The following is a 22,904-nucleotide window of genomic DNA, read 5'->3' on the forward strand; positions in this document are numbered from 1 at the left end:
TCACCACCATCTGTGCTGGGCTGGGCCTTGGCCAGCAGTGGCTCCATCCTGGAACCATCTGGAGCTGGCTCTGCAAGACACAGGGGATGTTTCTGGCAGCTTCCACTCCTTTAGCCACCCCTCTACCAAAACCTGGTCACACAAACCCAGCACAGGAGGCCCTGGTGGCAAAGGACCCTCACTGAGGGAGCCAGCTTGGGACTGGCAGCTGAGGAAGGGAGCTGCTTGCTCAGGGACCTGCCAGCCTCAGGTGCCTCTGGAGAAGCCCCTGCAGACCAGGGAAGAGGTGCAGTGCCCCAGTGCAGCCCCTTCTCCCTGATGACACCCCCGAACCACTCAGCCTGGCTGTGAGCCTCCATTTATGCCAATTCAGGACTTCCTGTGTGCCTTGCCTGGTGACACGATGGCCTTGATGCCTAGCCCTGGGCCCACTGCAGGCATTTTTGGGCTGTTCCCCATCTCCACAGCAGGCCTAGTGGGTGTCTGCTGCATTGTCCCCACCAGCCTTAGACAGCAGTGGGAGTCTGGAGGTTCCTGGTACCTGGCATTTGGTCACTGGCAACACTTGGTAGGGACCAGACACTTCTGGTGGCCCCAAAAAGTCCTCTGAGACCCTGGTCAGGAGCCAAGACAGGGTTCCCAGTCCCTGCCCAAGCTGCCTTAGCATGGCAATCCCTGTCCCTGCCCCTACCTCTGACAGTGCTTCTGTCCCATCTCTGTTTCTGTCCCCACCCTTCCATACCCCTGATCCTGATTCTGTCCCTGTCCTTGACGCTGTGCCTGCCCCTGCCCTGTCCCTTCATCCGTTCATTCTCCCTGCCCCTACTCTGCCCTTTCCTCCTCCTTACCCTTGACCCTGCTCCTTGTCCTCCCCTGCCCCAGTGCTGACCCCACCACCTTCCTCAGGACTCTTTGTGTCCAAACTTGCTCCTTCAGGACACCGAGACGGGGCCAGCGCAGGGGGCCGGGAGTGGGCCCAGCCCCGGGACCAAGGGCAGCTCTGCCCAGGCCAGGCCGGGGCGCTGCCCCACAGCCGGGCTCTCCCAGCCTGCCCCACAGCCCTGCTCCATTTTTTGTCACTTGTTTCCTCCCCAAGCCGTGTTTGCTTTCAGACCCCTCCCGTGCCCTCACCCCGCACAGCCGGAGCACACACCAGGTGTCCAAAACTCGCACAGTTTTATTCATTTCGCTCCCGCCGGGGCCACCCCGGGCCGGGCGCGGCTCCGCCCCCAAAGCGCTGACAGAAGTGCAGTAAGGCAAAAGTTGGAATTGTCCGGAAGAAAGATTTCTACAACCTGCCTGGGCACACCATCCATCAGCTGCTCCGCACCCGCTGCGTTTGGGCTCCGTGTCACATTCCCAACCCCCGGCTGTCCCCGGGAGCAGCGGCGATGCCCGAGGCGCTGTCACACCCCGGTCACTGCATCTCAGTGCCACCCGCAGCCTGCAGAGCTGGTGGCTTCACCCCACAGTGTCACATTCCGGGGGCGGCAGCAGCAGCTCCAGGGTGAGCAGGTCTGAGTGCAGAGAGGAGTGGGGGGGACCAGGGGAACTGACTGAAGGGAGCCCCGTGCACAGCCTGGAGCCCAGCACTGACTGGCACAGGGTGACACAGACAGGTGCACATCCAGCAGCGATAAGCAGGTGTGGAACAACTCCGTAACAGCAGTGGCTGAGACTCCTCCTGGATTTGGTCTGGGGCCTTACAGGGAGATTGTGACACCTCCTGGTCCCAGCTGCTGCCCCAAGTGATCACAGCAGCAGTGTGAGCCCAGCACTGCCAGGCTTTGTCACCCAACAGAAACTGGGAGCAGTGGGAGTCCATCTCCTCAGTAGTATTCCCTCTGAGACCTGCAATGCCTCTGTGCAGCTCCTGGCATGGCTATGTTGCTCCAATGGGATAGAGCAGTTACCTGGTACCCACCATGCTCCTGATCCCATCCCAGTTCTGGTTCCTACTCGTGTTTGAGTGCTGAGGTTACCAGGTGTGGCAGCAGCTCCAGACACCATCCAAGGTCATTGTCCTTGGTCACCCAACCCTTTCACAGCACCCACTGTGACTGAGCACATGGGATTCTTCCAGATCCCTCACAGCAGAACCACGGAGAAATGGAACCTGCAGCCAGGCTTGGGGCACCAGGTACCCAGAGCCTGCCTCGTGCCAAGCAGGAGCATTACTGGTCAAAGCAGTGAAGGGGAAGATCCCCAGAGAAGCAAACATCTCCAAGAAGCAGTGGTGGAAATCAGTTCGTGGTCTGAGCTGCAGCCCTGGGTTTAGCTCAGACACTCCTGCTCTTGCTGGACTGCCCAGAGCTGATGGCTGAGGTTGAAGTGAAAAGCACAGCTGAGGGGGGAGGCACTGCAGCTCTGAGAGTCTGTGCTGAGCCTGCAGCTCAGTGGTTATTCCCAGAACCTCAGCCCTTTCTTCCAGTAGGTATCATTCCCAAAGTCAGACTTCCTTCAGGGAACCTTCCCCACCCACCCCATGCAGTCCAAGCTTTGCACGTTCCTCGGAGTGGCCCATGTCCCAGGAAATGGTGCTGCAGTCCTTATTTGAGAACCAGCATGGCCTCCGTCCCGTCCTGCCGGGTCAGGTGCAGCCCGTGGGTGAGGTAGTACTCCCGCCGGAGGAAGGCATAGAAATAATCTGAGACGAGCAGGATCTGTGGAGTGACACGTTCACACACATCAGTGCTGCTCCAGAGCAAGGAATAAACAGGGACACGTGCTGGTGACAGGCCCTGTTGGGGGTTAAGCAGCTCCTGGGCTGCTCAGCACAGGCTGCTGGAGGAGTCACTGTGGCCTTGGGAACACCTGGTGCATCCCCTTGCCACGTTAAGCCAGGGGAGACTCACATACAGTAGCTCCATAAACTGGCCAAAGTGTAGGACAATGGCAGGTCCAGCTGTGCCACAGCTGCACCCACAGGACTCCTTCTATCCAAGTGTTGTCCCACAATCACAGGGTCATTTTAGCTGAGAAAGACCTCTGAGATCACCAAGTCCAACCTTTGACTGATCCCCCACTGTGTCACCCAGCCCAGAGCACTGAGTGCCACATCCAGGCATTCCCTGGACACTTCCAGAGGTGGGACTCCATCACCTCCCTGGGCAGCCCCTTCCAATGCCTGACCATATTTTCTGTGAAGAAATTCCTCCTATTGTCCAACCTGAACCTCCCCTGGCACAGCCTGAGGCTGTTTCCTCTCATCCTGTCCCTGTTCCCTGGGAGCAGAGTCTGATCTCCCCAACTGCACCCTCCTGTTGGAGGTGCAGAGTGAGAAGGTTCCTCCTGAGCCTCCTTTTCTCCAGGCTCAGCCCCTCCAGCTGTTCCTGGGGCTCAGTTCCCTTCTCTGGCTGTTCCAGCCCTGTAATGTCCTTCCTGAACAGAGATGCCCAGAACTGTCCCCAGGACTGGAGGTGCCTCAGCAGTGCCCAGCACAGGGGACAGTCACTGCCCTGCTCCTGCTGCCACCCCATGGCTGGTGCAGGCCAGGTGTCAGTGGCCTCTTGCCCACCTGGGCACACCAGGCTCCTGTGTAGCTGCTGTTGAGCAGCACCCCCAGGGCCTTTCCAGCCACTCTGCCCTGAGCCAGGACATGTCTAGCTGTACTGAGGCACATGGTGGCACTGTTCCCACTCCTGGGGCCTTGAGGTGGCAGGAATGGGTGACAGGGGATTCTCTAAAGCTGCAGCCTTGGGAAGCTGCCACTGCTGGGGCAGACTGGGCTGTGGCAGGGACCTGCTGGCTCAGTAGTGCCATTTGTCACAGCCTCTTGCAGTGGGACTTTCCCACAGGACCGATGCCTTCCTCCATCTGGAAACAGGAGCAGGTAACCAGAGTGGAAAACCTTCTCAGTGCCAGCCTGAGCTGATAGTTATTGTCCTCATGTCCTTGTGCAGATGCCACTTAAAGCATCCCTTTGGCACCAAGCACTGCTGTGTACTCCAGGTGACAGGGGCACAGAGGGAGGGACAGTCAGAGCCTGCCTGGGTTACTGTGCAATTCAGCACAGAAAAACACAGCAGCTGCTGCAGAGGCTCAATGGCAGGAGAGGAGGGGATGGAGGAGCAAGTGCAGAGCAGGGGAAAGAGAAACAGGGCTGCAGACTGCTGAGGTCAGGGGAGAGAGTGTGAAGGAGAACAGACCCAGGGAGAGGGCCAGCCCCAACAGCCATGATGATCTGCTGGCTTTGCTGCACTGCTGACAGGTTCTGCCAGTGCAGCTGGTTTCACCTTTACCTAAGCTTCTCTGCAGATATCTAAATGGGAAAAGAAAGAGCTGAGGTGGGGATGAGGGCCAGATTTTCTCACGAGAAAATCAGACAAGAGACTTGATGTCTGCATTTACACAGAGCACAAGACCTTGCAGGACCTGCTATGACTTTCCTCTCAGGTAAGAAATAAAATCCTCTTAGAATATCAACAGCTGCTATTTCCAGTTAAAGTTTTACTATTCCTTTCATTACATAGGACCCGTAATGAACCATTCCCAGTTTTCTATCAGCCTCTCTTAGCAGAATCTCTATTCTCCCTTTCAACCTGTGCAGTCTCTTTTGGTTTTACCAAATAAGTGTTTCCCCCATTAATCAAGGGTAAGAGTAGGTGATTTTTGCCCCTGGCCAAAGCATTCCCCTGGCTTTAGGAGAAACAGACAAGCATAAATGGCTGAGGCACATTCAAACCAAAGGCAGCTTTAACATGAAATGAAGATTCTGCTCACCCACAGTCAAACTGCCCCAGGGCTCAGGTACATGACAAGCAGCACAGAGAAGAGAAAGGACTTACAAAAGGTTGTAGCACCTGTGTACTCTGAGTTCCACCCTTCAAGGGTGCTAAGCTCTGCTCTCCCTAAGGCCAGTGAAAGTCATGTATCCAGAATGGCCTCAGGAAAGGCAGGGAGGGCAAGCCCTGGCATCACTGGGACCCTGCACGTGCTGCCACATCTCAGAAATACTGCTGCCATGTCCTTGAGCATGGGCAGGTCTCATTTGTCTGTTTTCTGGCCCCACTGCTACTGCCCTGAGGTTTTTCCATTTCCCCTCTTAGCTCTCCTTCTCCCTTCACTTGTGCTTGGCCCTGCCATCCTCGGATGCTTTTCCTTGGCCATCAACAGCAGAGCACAGAACCTGCAGCTGGCCAGGTTGGGTTGCTGAGCCACAGCTCACACCACAAGAACTCTTTCCCATTAGTGTGCCAGGGGGTGAGGAACAGACAGAATCCAGGAGCAGAGCCAGGAAGCTGCTGTGCAGGACCACACAGGATGCAGAGAGCCAGCCCCATCCTGCAGGATTCCCTGCTGCTGACAGGCCACCCCCTCCAGCAGCCTGCCCACAGTGCAGCTCCATTTGCCTCACTCTACTGACCTGCCCTATGTTGAAAGTCAACGTGATGGCATAATAAAAATTGGAGTTGGCACTTCCTGCATAAATCCATAGATGCCACAGAACAGGGAACAGGAAGGAGCAGAAAATGAGCACACATGACAGGATGAAGATGTTCCGGAGGACTGTAAAAGAAAACCAGCTGTTAAAATGATGTATTACTGAGCAGTCATGGTCACACAACCAGCAATGGTATTTGGGGTGTGCAGGGGGTGAGAGGGACTTGCCAAGACATACTTTCCTCCAATAACCTTCCACAGGTTGCTTTAGTAACTTCTTGGATAGTGGTTATAAGAAATCCACTATATTTCCATTAAAAAAAAACCAAACTTCTGCCTTTGTTGCAGTGTGAAATCCCCACTTGCAGCTCTTTCCTTCCAGATCCTGCATCCAAACATTCTTTCTTGGATGACTTTGGCTTTTTGGTATCTACACTACAGTAACCAGCAGCCTGCAAAGGGGCCTTGCCAGCAGCACCCAATTTGGAAAGCAGAGCAGCTTAATCCCTTGCCTCATCAAGCTAATGGCAAAGGAAAAAATGAATCTGTGGGTTATAGGACAAGATACTTTCCTGGGAGGTGGCAAGGAAATGAAAGCACCATAAAAGGAAGAAACTCATACAGGCCAAAAGCACTGACAGACACATGCCACGGGGAGGTGCAAGGATCCAGCAGTCTGCCTATGTGCCAGGTGGACAAAAACCAAGCACAACTTTGTCTAAAAGAGCTGGGAACCACCAGGCCAGGAGAGCTTTTGTTTTCTGTGAAGTGCTTATGCCTGTCCTTTGGTAGCAGTGCTGTAATCCATCCCGACCCTCGTGCTGCTGTGCTTGGCTGCAGCTCAGCCCATGCCCACCACCCTGCAGTTGGGGGCAGAGGATGCTTTGGGAGCATTGTTGCATCCAAACCTTTTCCCACCTAGTTTAAATTTCTTGTTCAGAAGGTCTGCTCACACACTGCAGGGTGGGAGCCTGTGACAGATGATTGTCCCTCTCCCTGCATGTTTGGAATGTGGAACTGAACTATGCTGAGCAAGCACTTTAAGAAGTTCATCACCTGCTACAGCTGGGATGTGTTCAGGGCCAGCCTGAGGATTCCTGCCCTGTTTGATCACAGCTGCTGAGCTCAGCTCTCCTGAGTCTGAAACCCACAGAGCAGATGGTCTCCAGGTGTGATCATGTCTCCTTCAACAGGCAGGTGAGCTGTCCATGAGCACACCTGGCCTGGCTTGGAGGAGGCTGCAGTGAAAGGCCTGGACAAACTGGCATGGTTGGTCAGAGCAGTTGGTTTAAGCAAGAAATGCCAGAAAAAATCAACACTTCCAAATCTCCCCATGGAAGCAGGTTCTACAGACTGAGCCTGAGAATGCACAGGAAGCTCTCTGTGATTTCAGGAGATAAAGAGGGTCTTTTTGAAGCATTTAAGAAAGTCTGGACAACTGCTTGGAGTAACTCAGTTACTGTCACTCTAAGCAATCAAGCAGATACAAAACAAAGCACAGCTGCAAGATTGAGCACTTTAAGGCTGGGGGACTTGGCAAATGCAGGAGCACTGCTCAAATTACACAGCCTTAAATGGGAGTGAAGCATCTGGAGGATGCAGGACTGCAAAAGGTTCTTATAAAAAAGATAATCTTCAGAACAAGCTGGAGAGAGGGGGAAGATAAGGTACAAGTGAAAATTCCCTCCTTGACCAATTTCAACCCAAGTCCTAAAGACATGTTAGGGACTGTATCACCAGAGGAAAAACCTCCAAAGCCCAGCCTCCTTCCAGACACCCATGGAGGCCATGAGAGCCTGTGAACTTGGGTGTGGTTTGGCTTAGTGGTGACCATTTAATTTAATTATTTGGCAGGCCCTTTTACATTCCAGATAAGTAATAATCAAGCACAAAGAACTTACATCTGTAAAGGTGGCTCCAGACTGGAAGGAAGGCCATGTACAGGGCAACATCTCCCACCGTGGGATAGGACTTGAAGATGGAAATGATGGCGAGCTGGACAAACAGGAAGAACACAGGGTGCTCCCTGGAAAGGAAAACAAAGGCTAAGGGGATGCAGCAGGGCCTCTGCAAACTGCAAATGAATATCAGCAAGGGCACAGATGTGCTGCAGGACAGGCTCAAAGAGGCTCCTGCAGCCCTGTTCTCTGCAGACTAGGCTCCAAATGCTGCGTGGGGTGGATGGAGCTGCCCTGCAGAGCAGCAGGGTCAGGGGAGGCACATCTGCCACAGCCCTCACCCAGCAGCCTCAGTGCACGTTCACAAGCTGCACTGTGCTTCCCAGCTCTGCCTTATTCACCACAAGCAATTAGCACCTGCCCTCTGATGGTAATTTGGAGAAGCCCAAAGCCCACAGTTATCCCTCACCTGATCTATCCAGTGCAAGCCAAAGGACAAGCTCACTGAGAATCCAGGTGTGTTAATGGGGGTTTTATCAGAAAGAAGTCAATGAAGTCAGATAGAAAAGTCCCCAAGTTTCCACATTTTTCCTGTCAATGAAGAGCTGGAAGTTCCAGCCAGTTCTTGCTTTCTGACTACAGTGCCTCATGCTGGCACTTGTACAGCCTCCATTTCTGCTGCCTCTGTTGATGCCTGCAACACAGAGTTGAACTGGAGAGCCCAAGTCACTCTGTTTAAGAGGAACTGAAACTGAAGAGCTGAAACTATGGGAAAGGAAGAGGATAAGCCCTGTTAAAAATCTTTTTTCAGGCTTGTAGGTCAAGACATCCAACTTCAGCCCTAGAAGCATTCACTGGATAACTTAAGAGTAAAAAAAAAATGTGGTAGAGAAAGACATTCATACTTACTTTAACTTTATTGCCAAGGGAATGGTGTAGAAGAACACATTGATTTGAAACACACATACAAAGAAAAGACTGAAGTGTTCAAACATCTCTGCAAAGAAGTACCAGAAAAGGCCAATATTGGGTGTCAGGTCTGGAACAGAAAGGCTGAAATTTGAAAAGAAAGTCATGGTAAATTTTTGAATGGTTGTTCTTCCCTGCCCTGCTTCTGTTGCATTAGTTAATCATTGTGTGCTACTGGATGTAGGTCCTAAATTGTAAATCCATGAAAGAGAAACCAAATGGATGAAAACATGGAGAGCAGGTTGAAATCCTGCTGAGGAATCTTTCAGTAGGATTTAAGCCATTCTCAAGCAGACATTTCTCCAGAGAGAAATATCTCACAGCCATGGTAGCTTAACAACCAAATCCATTTCCAGTCACTCAGTAGAAAACAGCTCCTGCCTTTAATTTTTGCTAATATTTATTTAACAGAAGTTGGAGCTGGCTAATGGCCACTTTCCTCCACATGTTCTTTCTTTTATTGCATTGCCAGTAAATCACAGAGCACACACTTCCTGGGTCAAGCACACACCTGTGTGTGATGGGCACGAAACAGTCTGTGAGGGCAGGGTGGGGCTGGACAGAAACCCATCAGTAGGAATCCTTATACTTACATAAACCCATAAACAGATGGGATAAAATCCCAGGAGTTGAGCAGGAAGAAGGAGAGGCAGATGATCACCACCAGGCTGCACAGGTACAGGGATGCATACTGCATGGTGTAGAGCCAGAAACTTTTGCTTTTCAGTTTGACAGGTATGAACTGGCGCTGAAAGAGAAGCAGAAGCACCTCAGCAGGGGGAGAGCCACAAAAACGTGTGAGTGTTCAGAACATCAGCTCAAATTGATGAAATTGATTCAACATTGGCACTATGGCATTTGAAGAAGCAGCTTTCAAGCACAATTTGCTTGTTGTTCTTCACTCTGGCCAATTAAGTCACAGACATTGCATGCACTCCCAGAGCTGTGTTTGAAAATACAGCAAAGCTGGTCATTTCTGCTTGCAGTGAGTCCCCTGTGTGAGCACACACACAGGAGTAAGATTTACACCCCTCCTCACAGCTGCACTGGTGCCTCAGATGTTTGCAATACTGCACTGGTCCCTGTCTTCTCCTGCACGACCCCACCTGATCCCCTGTTCTGGCTGAATGGTACCTTCTTCAATATTTTCCCTTCCTGTGCTGGGAAATTTATGTCTGTTTCTGACAGCCATCCCAAAACCTTATGTGTGAACACAGAGGCAAAGAATTAATTTGATTGTGCTTTAGTTATGTCTGTCTCTTCAGTCAGAATTACCCAGGCTGGCTCTTAGAATTCTTCTGATGAGCTCTTGTTCAATATGTTCTTGAAGAAAAAGGGGGTGACCAAAAGCCCTGCTCCAGAACCCTGTGGCCCCAGGCCTGGCCTGGCACTCCTGCTCTACTGAAATCAGGGCAATAGGACATCCACTGAGTTCCTAAGCACAGAGGAGCCCCTCTGAAAGCTGCCATCCTCAGACAATGTCCTGCCACTGCCACATGTCCTCGTCACATGGCAGGGATATGCCACTCCACCAGTCCCCTGACTGCCTGTGTACAGACAAATACACACAGGGGCCAACACCTTGGGGATTGCTCAGCACTCTGCAGCTCCAGGTCAGTGATGTGGCTTTTCCATTTGGCCCTGGTACTTGCAGTGACAGGAGATGTGCAGAGAACCTGTCCTGGCTGCTGTGGGCTCTGGGTTTTCTCAGTTGTAGCAGGTTTAATGTCACTTGCTGGGACAATGGAAGCAACATTACCAGAAATTTTGGCAGGACAGATTGAAAATAGCAGGAGAAAAGTGATTTAATTCTGTACAAAGAAAGTTCATTTACAAATTTAGATAAAAGGACACATGCTGGCATGACTGCCTTTAAAAGTTGCAAATTAGGCAATCATATCAAAGCACTTATTGTGTTTGTGTTGTATTATTGTTTGTGAATTCCAAGTACAAGGCTTGCACTTCACTCCTAATTTACTTTGACTAAAGTTAAAAGAGAACAAATGAGGCTAAAATATTAAAGATACAAATTCTCCTAAAATTCATCAAACTGAAAAAGCAACACTGACTACACTGTTTTTCTCCTGTAAAGATTAATAATAATAAAAATTCTGAAAAAAAGTAAGAGACATTCATGTCAGAGCAAGAAAATTAACTAGAACTGACTCCCATTCTGTCTGGAAACTCAGAGATTTGAGAACAGGCTAGTTAAGTAAAGATAAGGTATAAGCATCATCAACAGAAGCAACAAAAAAAGCCTGGTGAAACATACAGCAGCATTCAGAATTGTAAGAATTTCAAATACTAAACATTATCACAAAGTGATCTGTGAAATGAGCTGAGCCTCTGCTGGCATCACAGCCTCACCTTGCTGCCAAAGCAGGATAAAATTAGCAAGGGCAGCCCTGGTGGGAATCAGGGTCTTGTTAATGGAGAGGGAGAAAGAACAACCAGCCCCAAACCAGTATTTTTGAACTTCTCTGGGTCTGAGCCCTTCATTGCTGCCCACACAACACAAAGAACAGCACTTATTTTGGGGAAGCTAAACACACCCAGCTCTGCAGACTCCCTGCTCCCTTCTCTCCAAACACAGGCATTCCCATTCAGGGTTCACACTTGCCATGGCTTGAGGAGAGTCACTTTTGCTGAAACTCTGCTCTTGTCTGAGTCCCCTCCCCAGGACTGTCCCTGCACAGCTACAAGAAGGCACCAAGAGTTAGAAATCACCTACCTGTAGAAGGTAAAGCAGTGCTGGAGCAAACAGTGTGAGAGGGTAGAGTGACTGGTATGTTGCTAAGGCCAGGAACACAGCACTGAGGAAGGCACTACCTGCAAAGAAAAAAAAAGTTCATAAGGAACTTTTAGTATAAACAGCCATACAGACAGCAAGTCCAAATGGGAAGAATCTCTTAAGCCTCTGCAGGGGATTCACAAGTATCAGGACACCCCTTAAAGGAGTTTTTAGCAGAATGTATCCTGCAGGGTGTCCTTTGTTAATGACATTTTGAATGGAGAATGACTCATTCCATAAGAACAAACCACTGGCTGGTTTCTATCTCCTGTCATTCACACACAGAAAGAGACTCTCATAATTCAGTCTATTTAAAGCCCATGCTGGCTGCTGTTAATGCATGGGAATGCATTCACTTCAGTCATATCTGCATGTAAGAACTGCCATACTGGGCTTGCTGGATAACCTCATCACCAGAATGTGTTGCAGCCTCAGCAAAGCTGTGTGCAAGAGAGCAAGCAAAGTCTGCACTGAAGGAGTGGAGTAGCATTAGTTCTCCTTTACTGATACCAAAACTGAGGCACGGAAAGGATTGGCACAACTTTTCCAAGTGATTTTGTAAGGATACATGTCTCTATTGAGGCAGCTTTATTTGAGGTGTCTTAGTGTTGAGCACTCACATTTCTCAACTAATAACAGAAATATTCTCAGCCAATTAACAGAAAAAAATGTCCAAAAGATCTCAGGTTAAACAACAAAAAAATGCAAGCAACCCAGTGCAGTAGCCTGGTTATAGCTACAGACTCAGTGGAAGTCCTCTGTAAAAACAGAGCTCAGACAGCCCAGGGCACAGAACCACTGTGACTGCTGACAGCAAACACTCAGAGAGCTCCTTTCTGCTTCCTCCTCTGAAAGGGAAAACACAGGGTTACCTGGTGATGAGCCTCTCCTCTCTTCAACTACTCTCTCCTGACAGAAACCCCCCTATCCTGGATTTTACCCAGTGTTCAGTTCTGCATGGATCTAAATAAGTGATTCCCAGAAATCACAGCCATAACCTGAGATTCTCTTTGCTCACTTAAACTCCAGAATGCCACACTCCCAGTCAGGGACAAACCACCAGACAGTTTTGTCTATGACCAAAATTTTGGTCTCAGGGTATCAGTGAACAGTTAAAAATCAGTTTAACTAAATGGACTCCACTTGTTTGCAATTGCAAATGCTTTTAAATTAAAATATCTCCTGACTCAATTAGCAAATAATTACAGGAAAATTTTCTTTAGATAAAAACCATCTATATCAGCTTTTTTTTTTTTTTTTCCCAGTGCCTGGGTCTGAGCCCTGCTGGAGACAAAAGACCAGACTGACCTTTCCTCTGATCCAGCAGAGAACTCCTTAAAACTTAGGTGACTATTACAAATCACATAGGCTAAAAGATTTTAGCACTGGGGAGTCAAAAGAAACAGAAAGCTGGCATTATGCAGAAAATTAATGAAACAGTGATTCTGACATAATCTACTCCACTGGGCTGTTTTGAGTCTTTGGTTGTTGCTTCTGCTTCCCCAAAGCTTAATTAGTTCATTTCAAACCATGTTTACAACTGTGAGTAAAAGCCAAATAATAGCTGCAAGCAAATGCCCGCTTTTGAATAAAAGTTCAAGGAAAAGCTTTGAAAATAAATTGTGTATGACATTTAAGTGCATAGTCACATACAAAAGAGCAACAGAGCCTTTCTGTTCTGCAACACACAGACATGTTTCTTCCTGAATAGAAAGCTATTTGAAGTCAACCAGGAAAAGGAGTCAGTTTTTAGTGTAAACTCTCATAAACACTGAGGTGAAAGTAAGTCTCCACTTGACTAGAAAGTCTTCTGAAGTCACAAATTCATGTAGAACTTTCACCTTGTTTCAGTCCTGCTTGTGCCATGTTTCACTGAGATCTTTGTAGCAATCCTATCTGCAAAGCTTCTCCTGGATTTATTTTTTGCTACATTTCTAATCTTTCTAAAAAGTCCTAAAGAACCCACTTTTCTTCACTGAGTTACCTTTTATTGTAGCTAAAATGAAGAATGCAATGACAGAGTTGTTGATGGCGCAGGTGGACTTTGCCACACAAGACATCACAGTGTAGGGGTTTAACAGGTAGCTGAAAAAGAGCAAAGCTCAGGTTACATCCAAAGGACCATCTAATTAAAGAGATGCTCAAAGAAAAAGAAAAGATGCACTTTGCCTTTTCTTTTTGTTTATTTACATTTGATGGGATCCTCTCATCAGCAAATTAATTCAGCTGAACAGGTTCTTCAATCTGAAGCAAAACCAGACCCCTGGATTGCAGATTTGAACACAGGGGCCACAAGGAGCCCACTACAGAAATGAAACAAACATTGGGAAGAGGTCCAAAATGCAAGTTCTGGCCTAGAAAATGACTACCAAAAATGCTTCTTGCTTTGCAGAAGCAGTATACATTTATCCAGTCAGATCTAGGATTATTTGGTCCAAAGGAAACTTTTTCTGCTACTCACACCTACTACTTCTGAAGAGGAATAAGTAGAAAACACAATGGAAAGAAATCTGAGACATAAGCAGAGTTTCCCACAACTCAGGCTCCTGCTGTGGCAGAGCAAGCCTTTACCTTTACCAAGGCACTATCTGAGCACAAAACCAGCCAGCTATGCAAGAGTGACACATTTTAACTGGAATTGCAGAAAAACTCTTAGCAACTTTACATTCCAGAACTCAGCCACACTTTGGTTAGCAAGCATGCAAGCTCCTTTTGAAAATAAGAATTACAATAATCTCATTTAAGTAGGTTCAGAGCAAAGAAAAATTGTATTGGTAGTCCTCCAAACCTAAGTATGACAATGTAATGATCAGCCTTGCCAATAACTGAATTACTCATCAGAGTCAGCAGACAGGGCTGACGATTTCCTAATTTTCTCTTTATATTTTCCTGTATCTCCAAGTCCCAGTCTGTCTTTTTCAGTGTTTCCAGAAGGCAGCTCACAGCAGGACAGGTACAATTGAATGCCAACTTTGCTGTGGCAATGTACAAAACAGTCTGCAATTTACCCACTTTACCCTTCTGGCCACAGGGGCTGTGCCATTTAAAAATTTAATATGAAAATAAGAAAAAATGGCAATTTATCTAATGGAGAGCTCTCTCTGATACAGATCAATTTGGATAATTTCTTTGTGTCAAAATAGAAACTTTTTAAAAAATCTGTAACAGTAGGCACCTTGCTTGTATATTAATTGAAGCCTTCTGAAATAAAAAAAATGTTTTGTATATAGAAGAACACCAAGACATGAAATTAATAAAATGACAACATGAAAACATCTTTTAACTGTTATAAGCAATTTGGGATATTCAAAGTGTGAAATTTGGGATATTCAAGTTGTGATATTCAGCACACACTCAGATGTTTTGTCCAGCTGCTGAGAAATTCTCTTAACTTTTCTGAAAAAGTTGGAAGGCAGAGGATCATTTTGGCAACATTATCATACAGGCAACATAAATGGGAATGTGATCTGTGCTGATTCTTGTTACCCAGATAATGGGCTGCTGAGCCCATCTCAAAGGGCCTGAGTGCATTTACTTGTTGGCAACAAGCACATGTAAATGCATCTGATTTTCATGTTCAAACTGAGTATTCAGGGCCAACAGGAAATTCAGAATTTTTGTGGGAAAGAAATCCAACTTTTGCCAGTTTTTGAAGGCCCAAATGAGACAAACAAACCCCAAAGGGAGCTGAGGAGCCAAAGCAGCCCACTGCAGCCTACAGGAGCAATACTTACAACAGTGCTACCTTGAGGGGGATGTAGTGCATCTCCATGGGTGTCTGGATGAGTTCAGCCACATCTGGTGCATATTTATCCAGTTCTATTAGGAGCTTCTGCTTTTTGAACTGAACAAGGGAGAATGATCAAAGACTGTTAGAACAGGAAAGCCATTTTTGTGTACTACTTGTGTAATTCTATTTCATATTACTCAGCCAGTTACCTGGGGTTTCTATTACTGTGGAGCATATTCAAGCCCCTGGTGTGAGCTAGAAGTTATGTGAGGAGTTGTAGAGAACAAAAAACTCCCATCTTTCCCCAAATACTTAAAACCTGAAATGAGAGTCAGGAGGAAGCAGATAATTTCTACTGTTTAAACTTCCTTAATTACCTGTGTCTATGTCCAGACACAGCTGCCAGTGAGTTCACCACACTAGAGTCCAATATTCAATCTTCCTGACACCTCTCTGGATCTCTAATGAAAAGCTAACTTTATAAATTCACTGTTCAACAAACAAGCCCCTGAAACCCAACCCCACACATATGCACTCTTTGTTGTTTTAAATATGGATACTTCTATGACAAATCTCTCTTCAATCTCTTTTGTTTTAGAAGGCTCTCTACAGAGACAAGAGAGCAATCTGAAATATGAACTGACTGAATTATGTCATAGTGAGACAGAAGGACAGAGATGCTAGCAGTGAATTCTCAACAACCAAAGTAACTCACATGTGGAATTCTTACAGGCCTGCAGTTCTATCCTGGGTTATTTCCTTAACCTCAAAGTCAGAGGACAGGGAACAAGCTCATAGCCTGGTGGGAGACCACAGAGATGCTGTAGAAAATGCAGTCCCCTGCTGATGCTGATACCTAATCCCCACCCCTCTGGAACTGCAAAGAGCACAGCACTGCTCACATAAAATGTTCTTTGAGAGCTGGGAAGAATCACTCAGCTCCAAATACACATCTTTATCATTTGAAGGGAGGAGCAGTATTTGATGTCACACTTTCACCATGCTCACAAGAATGATCTGTGTCCCCTCAGAACTGCTGGAAGGTTTCACTCCTTCCTTTACACATTTCCAGTCTGTGTATTACCTCATGCTCATGTGCAAAGAAACCCTCTCCAGGGTAGAACACCCAGGCTGGAGAAAATTGTGCTGTGATCACCTCAGAGTGTAGCTACAGACACTGTAATAGTGCCACAACAGAATTTAAAATGCCTCAGTTGTCTGTCACATTCAGTCCTGTTTATCATTAAAATATGACCAGATTTACTGCAACAAGAACTTGACACCACATCCTCTGGCACATCTTTTCTTTGGCCCAAGACAATTATATCTGCTGGGAGAAGAGGACCAGCAACACTGGGAAGTCAGCTTACCACAACTTTGTTGAAGTCCTGGATTGCCAAGTAAAGGGCAACAGCAGTTAGCACATCAGTTATCTAAAAAAAGCAAGGGACAGGATGATTGTAAGCAAAACAAACAAATGGAGAAAAATATATTGGTCAGCATTTAACAGGAGCTCTGATCTGACTCAGCTCAGGGGAACAAAACACAAGCTTTAAAAATCCTGAAAGGCTGATTTGTACAGTGCTCTCACACACCACTTCACCTTGAAGACACGAGCTGAATAAAAATACTTATATTCACAAAACACAAGAATGGGGAATTAAGAGGAAAGAAATTGCTCATGGAGAACAACACATGAGAGCAATAGAGAGAATCACTGGTGTAGAGAGCACAGCAACACTAGGGCAGTGCCAGCTGGCTGAACCCACCTGGCCACCAGGGCAGGGTAACAGTGCCCTGAGCTGCCCCAGAGTGCCCAGGCAGCAGCACAGGGCACACTGGCTCTGCACAAGCCCTGCCTGGCAGGGACCTGGGCACTGAGGCTCCCCTGGCTGCTGTGTGCAGCCAGCCACAGCCCCTCTGTCCTTCTGAATTGTGCACAAGAACTCTGAGAACAATTCACAACAGACATGTGGGGGATGAAGCCATTTGTGCTCCTTGCCTGTCTGGGGTTTGGCAGACAGGAACAGCAGCAGCACAGGCATCGGGCTGGGGGGACACAGGATTGTGTCACCTGGAAGAGGCAACCTTTGGAATTCAAAACAAAATGACACCTTCCCCTTTCTGTGCGGGGATACTTATCTAAGCAAGAACTCACAAAAAGGAAGGAATATGTGTGGAAACCCAGGGCACACAGGGAATATTTCTCTGTCTGCTCTGGGGTGCCCTGACCCCCAGGGGAGCACTGACTTTGACCCTCATTCATGGAAAAAGTTTCCTAGACTTCAAGACAGGAAGTGTGAAATAGATTATAGAGAGCAGTGCAGGCGTATCCCTTGGTGAGAAATTTAGGTTCAGGGATTTTTAGTATGTTGTGGATGGAAGCAAGATGGAGGGCACAGGGTGTCATCCTGAGTTTCTTCTTCATGCTTCTTCTTCCTTCTTCTTCATTGGTTTGGGTGGCATTTTGTAATTGGGCAGAAAAGTCCCATTGTGGGCTCTTTGGGATCAGTTATTGGGTTAAAAGGGAAAATAATCCAGGTGTCAGTTCTTAATTGGATAGTTTAGTCTTAGAAGCCCTTGTACCAAGAGACTGTTGCCATTTTGTGCATTCTAATGAAAAGCTGCTGAACTCTCAGTAGTGAGACTGTTTTAGTGATAAGAAATAATAAACACTTGAGTCCAAACATGAATTACTGTCTCAAGTGCCTTCAATCCAGACCAACCAACAACTGGTACCACCGCAAATATGTACAAGAAGGGGAAAGCCTGAATGTGGGTTTGTGCAGGCAAAGCTGCCTTTCCAATTAACTGAGCTCAGCAGGAATTTGAGCTACAGGGAGGCTGAAGGACTGAAAACAGAAAATCACACTCAGCATTTCCCTGAATGGGACCCTTCAGGAGAAGCTTTCCATGAGCACTTACCATGAATACCAGTTCAGCATATTCAATTAGGAAGTGAAAGAGATAGATTATCAGCGGGGTCTGAAAGAGCAAAAGGGAAATCCATATCAAATACTGTCCAGATGAAATACTGGTGATTTGATGAGACAAAACACCAGAGTTGAGCAGTTCTACTAGACAATGGCAAAGGTAATTTCCTTTGGTCTATACTCCAACACTGGTACTTCAGAGCAAAGTGATTAATCAAAGCACACTTATTGGTCTTTTTCCTTGCAAAGTCCTCAATGCACTTTACAAAAGACACCATCAACTCTGAAAATTGTATTCTACTCCAATTTTTTATTTCTACTACAATAGTGGTAGACTTACAATAGAAAGCATACAAAGACCAGCTTTAGAAAGTAATTTCTTATAGAAAATTTATTTTTCAGCTTGTCTGCAGGTAATTTTGAAAGATTTCCTATATAGCTGGTTCCCCTGCTGTTTAGATGTGTCTTTTATAGTGCAAAAAGAAGAAAGCATGTTAAAAACATAAAGAAAGGGTTACAATTCTATCATTCTCTTACTCCTAGAGTTTTTCCCTTTTAAGGTAAGAGGAAAAGTATGTTTCTGAATTATTCCCATCACACAAAAGCTTAGTCTGGAAGGACTATATTTACATGCTGCAAAATCAGCCTTCACTGTGAGAAAATAAATTTCTTTTAAAAAGTTTAAAAATTATGTAATGGTCTAAATCAGCATGGAGGGATATTTCACAGTCTGGGAGAAATTCTGTCTAAAGAAATAGAATTTATTGGAAAGAATCCAGTTTTCAGAGGATACCAGATTCCTGCTTCACCCCAGGGACACAATGTATGAGTGTACCCTCATGTCAGCAAGGGCATTCAAGGGCACAAAACCCCACAGGTGCTTAAGTGCTTTTGTAGTAACAAGGTGTTTTCAAGATGAGGAATAAATAAACTGCATGCTTGTGCTAGTATTAGAATTTCTGCAAATGCAGAGACTCCAGGTGCTGATACCTTGTAAATCCTATCAGACTCACAGTGACACTGTCCCTGCTCCAGCTTGTGCTGACAGAACAGCTGGGTGTGAGCAGAGTATCTGACTTACTACAGAGCCCCCCTGTCTCAAAGCTTCTTTATGCACTGCCTGCTTCTGCACAGGGAATTCACTGGGAATATCTGGATTTCCTCGTGCTGGTCACTGTGTAACCACCGCTCTGTGTAACCACACAACCTCAGGTTCTCTGCAGTCTCTGGGACAAAACAGGCCCCCAGCCTTCTCCAGGCCCCGAGCTGCCAAACTGAGACCCCTGCCAGTGGAATATCACATTTAAAACCCAGCATGCAAGCCAACCAACCTCATGAAAAATAGCTCCAGAGTATGGCGAGACCCCTAAATCCAGCAGAGCTAATCCTTCGACCACTGAAACAGACAAAACACCTGCATTAGAACCCCGGGATGTGGGAAGTGAGAGATACCCTGAGGGTAAAACTGCAGTTTCAAAATACTCCAAGAATATCACCCATAGAATGGGTGAGAGCATACCTCCCAGAGCCAAGAGCCAGCCAGAACAGATTCACCCCAGCTCTGTGCACGTTCCTGCATGGGCACTCATCACCTGCTGATTTGTTTCAGCTAAAAATGTTCTGGATGAAATCTTTTGCACTTCATATAAATCACATGCATGATATCTCCTCCTTTTGAGTGACCTATTAAGTGACACATGGCATCTATCCTGGACAAATATTTAATTCCAAGAGGACAGCCACAACATAATACAGAGCTTGAACTGTTTTGCCTCATTAGATGTAGAGAGGCCTCAAAGGTCCCAAATCACAAGGGAAGAACAGAAATGAACGCATATTGCTGGGCAAAGCTAAAAGCTTTATCTCTTGTTGAAACTTCCTGACATCTTATAGCCTTAATTGAGCTCCTTTGTGCTCATGGAGTTACAGCTTGCCCTGCAATGCATGTGTGTGCTTTTCCAAAGAATCTTCACCCTCCTGAGCACAGGGGTTCCCTGGACTGAGCAGTATGCAGTGAAAGAAGCCAAGGGAAATGGCCAATTTGTTCAGAGGGAAACAGGCAGGACACTGCAAGAAAATACAAGAGGTGCTCAGTTCAGTAATACAGAAATATTTCTGTTAGAAATAGATTCTGGCTGCCATCAACTTCCTGTATGGTGACAGCCCAGACTCTTCAAGATGATCCCACTTTTTCCCCTTTACTACCTAGATACCTACCTTGATGCTCTAAGGTGGTATTTACAAAGATTCAATAATAGCATAGGAAGCATGAAGTGCTATACACTGTGGAGCAGAGGCCTCAGGTCATCAAATGCTCTTGTACTTTTGACCTTTATTACTTCTGGCAACACTTTTCCACCCTAAAACTGCAGATAATTTTACCTGCATAATAACTGGATACCAAAGGGACGTCTTCAAAATAAATTAAGGCTCCTAAGGCTCAGATGATCCTCAGCTGACCATCACTGAAAAGCCCCGATTACCCAGGACCTCACTCAGCCTTCAGCAGGGAATGTGAATGGCCGGAACGTGTGGGACACCAGCTGACCAGGGAAGGGGACCGGGGCCCGTGCACGGCACCCTCACCGCGACACGGTGCCCGTGGGGGACAGCGGAGCCGAGCCCGGTGGAGCCCCGCGCTCTGTGCCGGGCGGGTCGCGCCCGTTCGTGCCCGTGTGTGACACCCCGGTGTCCCGGCCAGCCCGGCTGCAGCCCCGGCCTGTGCCCGTGTGTGACAGCCCCGGTGTCCCGGTAGGTGCGAACCGCGGCACCCCGGCTGCAGCCCCGGCCTGTGCCCGTGTGTGACACCCCGGTGTCCCGGCCAGCTGCGAACCGCGGCACCCTGGCTGCAGCCCCGGCCTGTGCCTCCAGCCGCGCGGCCCTCCCGGCCCCGGAGGCACCGAGCACCCGCGGGCTCCTCCCGGGCACGGCTGCTCAGGGCCCTTTCGTGCAGCCCCGGTTCGGGCCCGGCCGAGCACGGGCCGGCCCTGCCCGGAGCGCAGCCGGGCGCTCGCACCGCGGGGCCGCTTCTAGCCCGCCGCCAGGCCGGGATCGGGCCCTGCCCGCTCGGCTCGGGGGTGCCGCCGCCCCGGCTCCTCCGCGCCACCCCCGCGGGGCTCGGCCCGGCCAGCAGCGCCCCGGCCCGGGCTCGCCGGGCCTCACCTCGCTTCCAGGCGTTTAGCGGGGACGCCACCTCGACCCGCTCGGCGATGAAGGCGGCGAGGCTGGAGCGGTAGAGTGCGGCGCGCACCGTCACGGCCGCCAGCACCACCAGCACCAAGGGGGCCGCCATCCCGGCGCGCGCTCCGCCGCTGCCGCCGGCTGTAGTTCCCGGGCGGCGCCGGGGAGCACGCCGCCAATGAACCGGCCCGCCCGGACAGACTACATATCCCAGCGGCCCTCGCGCCACATCTTCCCGGCACAACTCGGAACTACGGCGGCCGCAGGGGGGCTAAATTAGCAGGAGCGCGCTTGGAGCGGCCAGGCGGGGGTCCCGATGCCGTCCCCCGAGCTGTCCCGTTCGGGTCGCCCTTGCCCAGGACGGCCACAAGGGACAGCCCCTCCTCCGCCGGGGGACAGGGATGGGTCTGTCCTCGAGTGCCATCGCGCTCCCCGCGGGCCGTCCCTCCCGCCTGTGGATCACAGGTGCCTCTGGATGGGAGCTCTGCCGGGGCAAGGCCTGGCGGGCTGGGCCCAGCTCGGACGAGGAGCGCCGGTGGCTTCTGAGCCGTTCGGAAATCCCCTCAGACAGTTCTTTATTTTTCAGGTGTTTCACAGACCCCCACGGTATCTGCCCGCGTGTTGGCTGGGCTGTGGTGACAGTCAGGGCTGTTGTGAGGGCGCTGGGCGCTGATTTGGTTTCAGAAGGCTCTTGGCAGACCCAGGGTCTCAGTCTGTGTGGGTTCCACAGCTCCAGAGCTTGGGAGTTCTGGGAGACTTTCAATCACCCGCCTTCCCAGCATGGACCTCCCTGCTGTTCTCAACAGCTGCTCCTCCATCCCCAGCACTGGGTACGTGTGCAGCCCGTTCACACAGTCTCACACAAAAATAGCCTTTACAACACCTCATCTGAATGGAGGCAAGTGGAAGGAAGACATGATAATCTCCTAAAAATGAGCGACAGTGAAAAACACATTTCACATGGTATGTGAAGACAGCAATTTTCATGTAATTAAAACTAGGATTTGCTGAGTGTACTGGGCTTGCCATTGAGAAGAGCTGGATAATATCTAAGTCAACATTTATGTTGCATTTATGCTGTAGAGTTGCACCCACCTGCAGAAATGGAGAAAGGCTGAATTCTTCTGGGATGTGATCCCTAAAGGCTCAGGTGACCCAGCATGTGCTGTGCCCAGGACTGGAGAGGCTGGTGGGGTTAGCTGCTCAGTCACATAAACTTTATGGACCATGGCTGCTTGGAACATGAATCCCTTTGTGCTACAGAACCATCTTCAGCTGGTCCCTGGACAGTTTCCTGCTGTGCTCACTGGGGTTCAGCTGCTGCCTTTGTAAGGCTTCTCTCCTCCACTGCCACAGACAGCAGAGCTGGTGCTGAGGCCATGAGGAGAGCTCCAGTGCTCAGCCTGGCGTGGGGCAGCTGCTCTGCTTTGGGCTCTCTGGCACAAAGTGTGGGTTGTGCTGGTAAAGCTGCTCTGAGAGTGTGGCTCTGGCTGGCCCTGGGCTGTGATGGCCCCAGGGCTGACCGAGTCTGCCACATCCTCTGGTAAATCAGGGTGAATTCATTCAAGTTAATTTATTTGTGCAAGCATCTGTGAATAGGAAGCCAGAAATGCTGATTCTTCTTTGCAGCTGTTCACAATGGTATCTTGAGTTTTCTGATCAGAAATGCTTTTTTTGGTGTGCAGGTTCTCTCCAAATGGCAGTTTGCCATTGCCTGTGACTGCTGCTTTGCTGAGTGACTGGCACACAGTGGTGTGGTTAAAGCTGCACTGCTCCAGGGTGCTGATTGTGCCAGTCTGAGCTGTGCCATGTGCTGCCCAGCAGTGTCTGATGCAGCCCTGGGGAGATTCAGATAAGCCCCGAGGAGTCAGATGTGGAATCATGCCACTACAGTTGTTCTGTGTTTAATTAGTGTGCAAAGCCAACCAAAAAGAAAGGTCAAAGAATAATTAATGATAAATGCAGCAATGCTTTCTGGAGCATGAGTTTGCTCCAGCACTTCTCGAGGAGGAGATCCCAGG

At 48.7% G+C, this 22,904-nt stretch overlaps 1 protein-coding gene across 2 annotated transcripts; it reads right to left on the reverse strand.

The window, feature by feature from the left end:
* Positions 1–1,229: 1,229 nt before the first annotated feature.
* PIGU (phosphatidylinositol glycan anchor biosynthesis class U) lies at positions 1,230–21,024 on the reverse strand. Of its 2 annotated transcripts, XM_058814763.1 has the most exons (12): positions 20,866–21,024; positions 19,035–19,099; positions 17,696–17,755; positions 16,141–16,203; positions 14,775–14,884; positions 13,025–13,125; positions 10,981–11,078; positions 8,843–8,997; positions 8,190–8,333; positions 7,284–7,408; positions 5,366–5,508; positions 1,230–2,663 (listed from the first exon to the last, which is right to left on the reverse strand). In XM_058814763.1, exons 1-12 carry the CDS (start codon positions 20,993–20,995, stop codon positions 2,550–2,552), a joined length of 1,308 nt encoding a protein of 435 aa, XP_058670746.1. In that variant the 5' UTR covers positions 20,996–21,024; the 3' UTR covers positions 1,230–2,549. The 2 variants fall into 2 exon arrangements, with proteins under 2 accessions (XP_058670746.1, XP_058670747.1); XM_058814764.1 differs by lacking the exon at positions 5,366–5,508.
* Between the last annotated feature and the right edge of the window lie 1,880 nt (positions 21,025–22,904).

This window comes from Ammospiza caudacuta, chromosome 15 (assembly GCF_027887145.1).
Source record: "Ammospiza caudacuta isolate bAmmCau1 chromosome 15, bAmmCau1.pri, whole genome shotgun sequence".
Taxonomy (NCBI): Eukaryota; Metazoa; Chordata; class Aves; order Passeriformes; family Passerellidae; genus Ammospiza; species Ammospiza caudacuta.

Bases quoted from the DNA above. Each gene is read 5' to 3' on its own strand.
- PIGU (XM_058814763.1), bottom strand. From the start codon at position 20,995: ATGGCGGCCCCCTTGGTGCTGGTGGTGCTGGCGGCCGTGACGGTGCGC. The intron at 14,885-16,140 runs GTAAGCTGACTT...TCCCTTGTTCAG, and splicing joins AGGACTTCAACAAAGTTGTG to TTCAAAAAGCAGAAGCTCCT. The intron at 8,334-8,842 runs GTAAGTATAAGG...TTCAAATTTCAG, and splicing joins CCATCTGTTTATGGGTTTAT to CCTTTCTGTTCCAGACCTGA.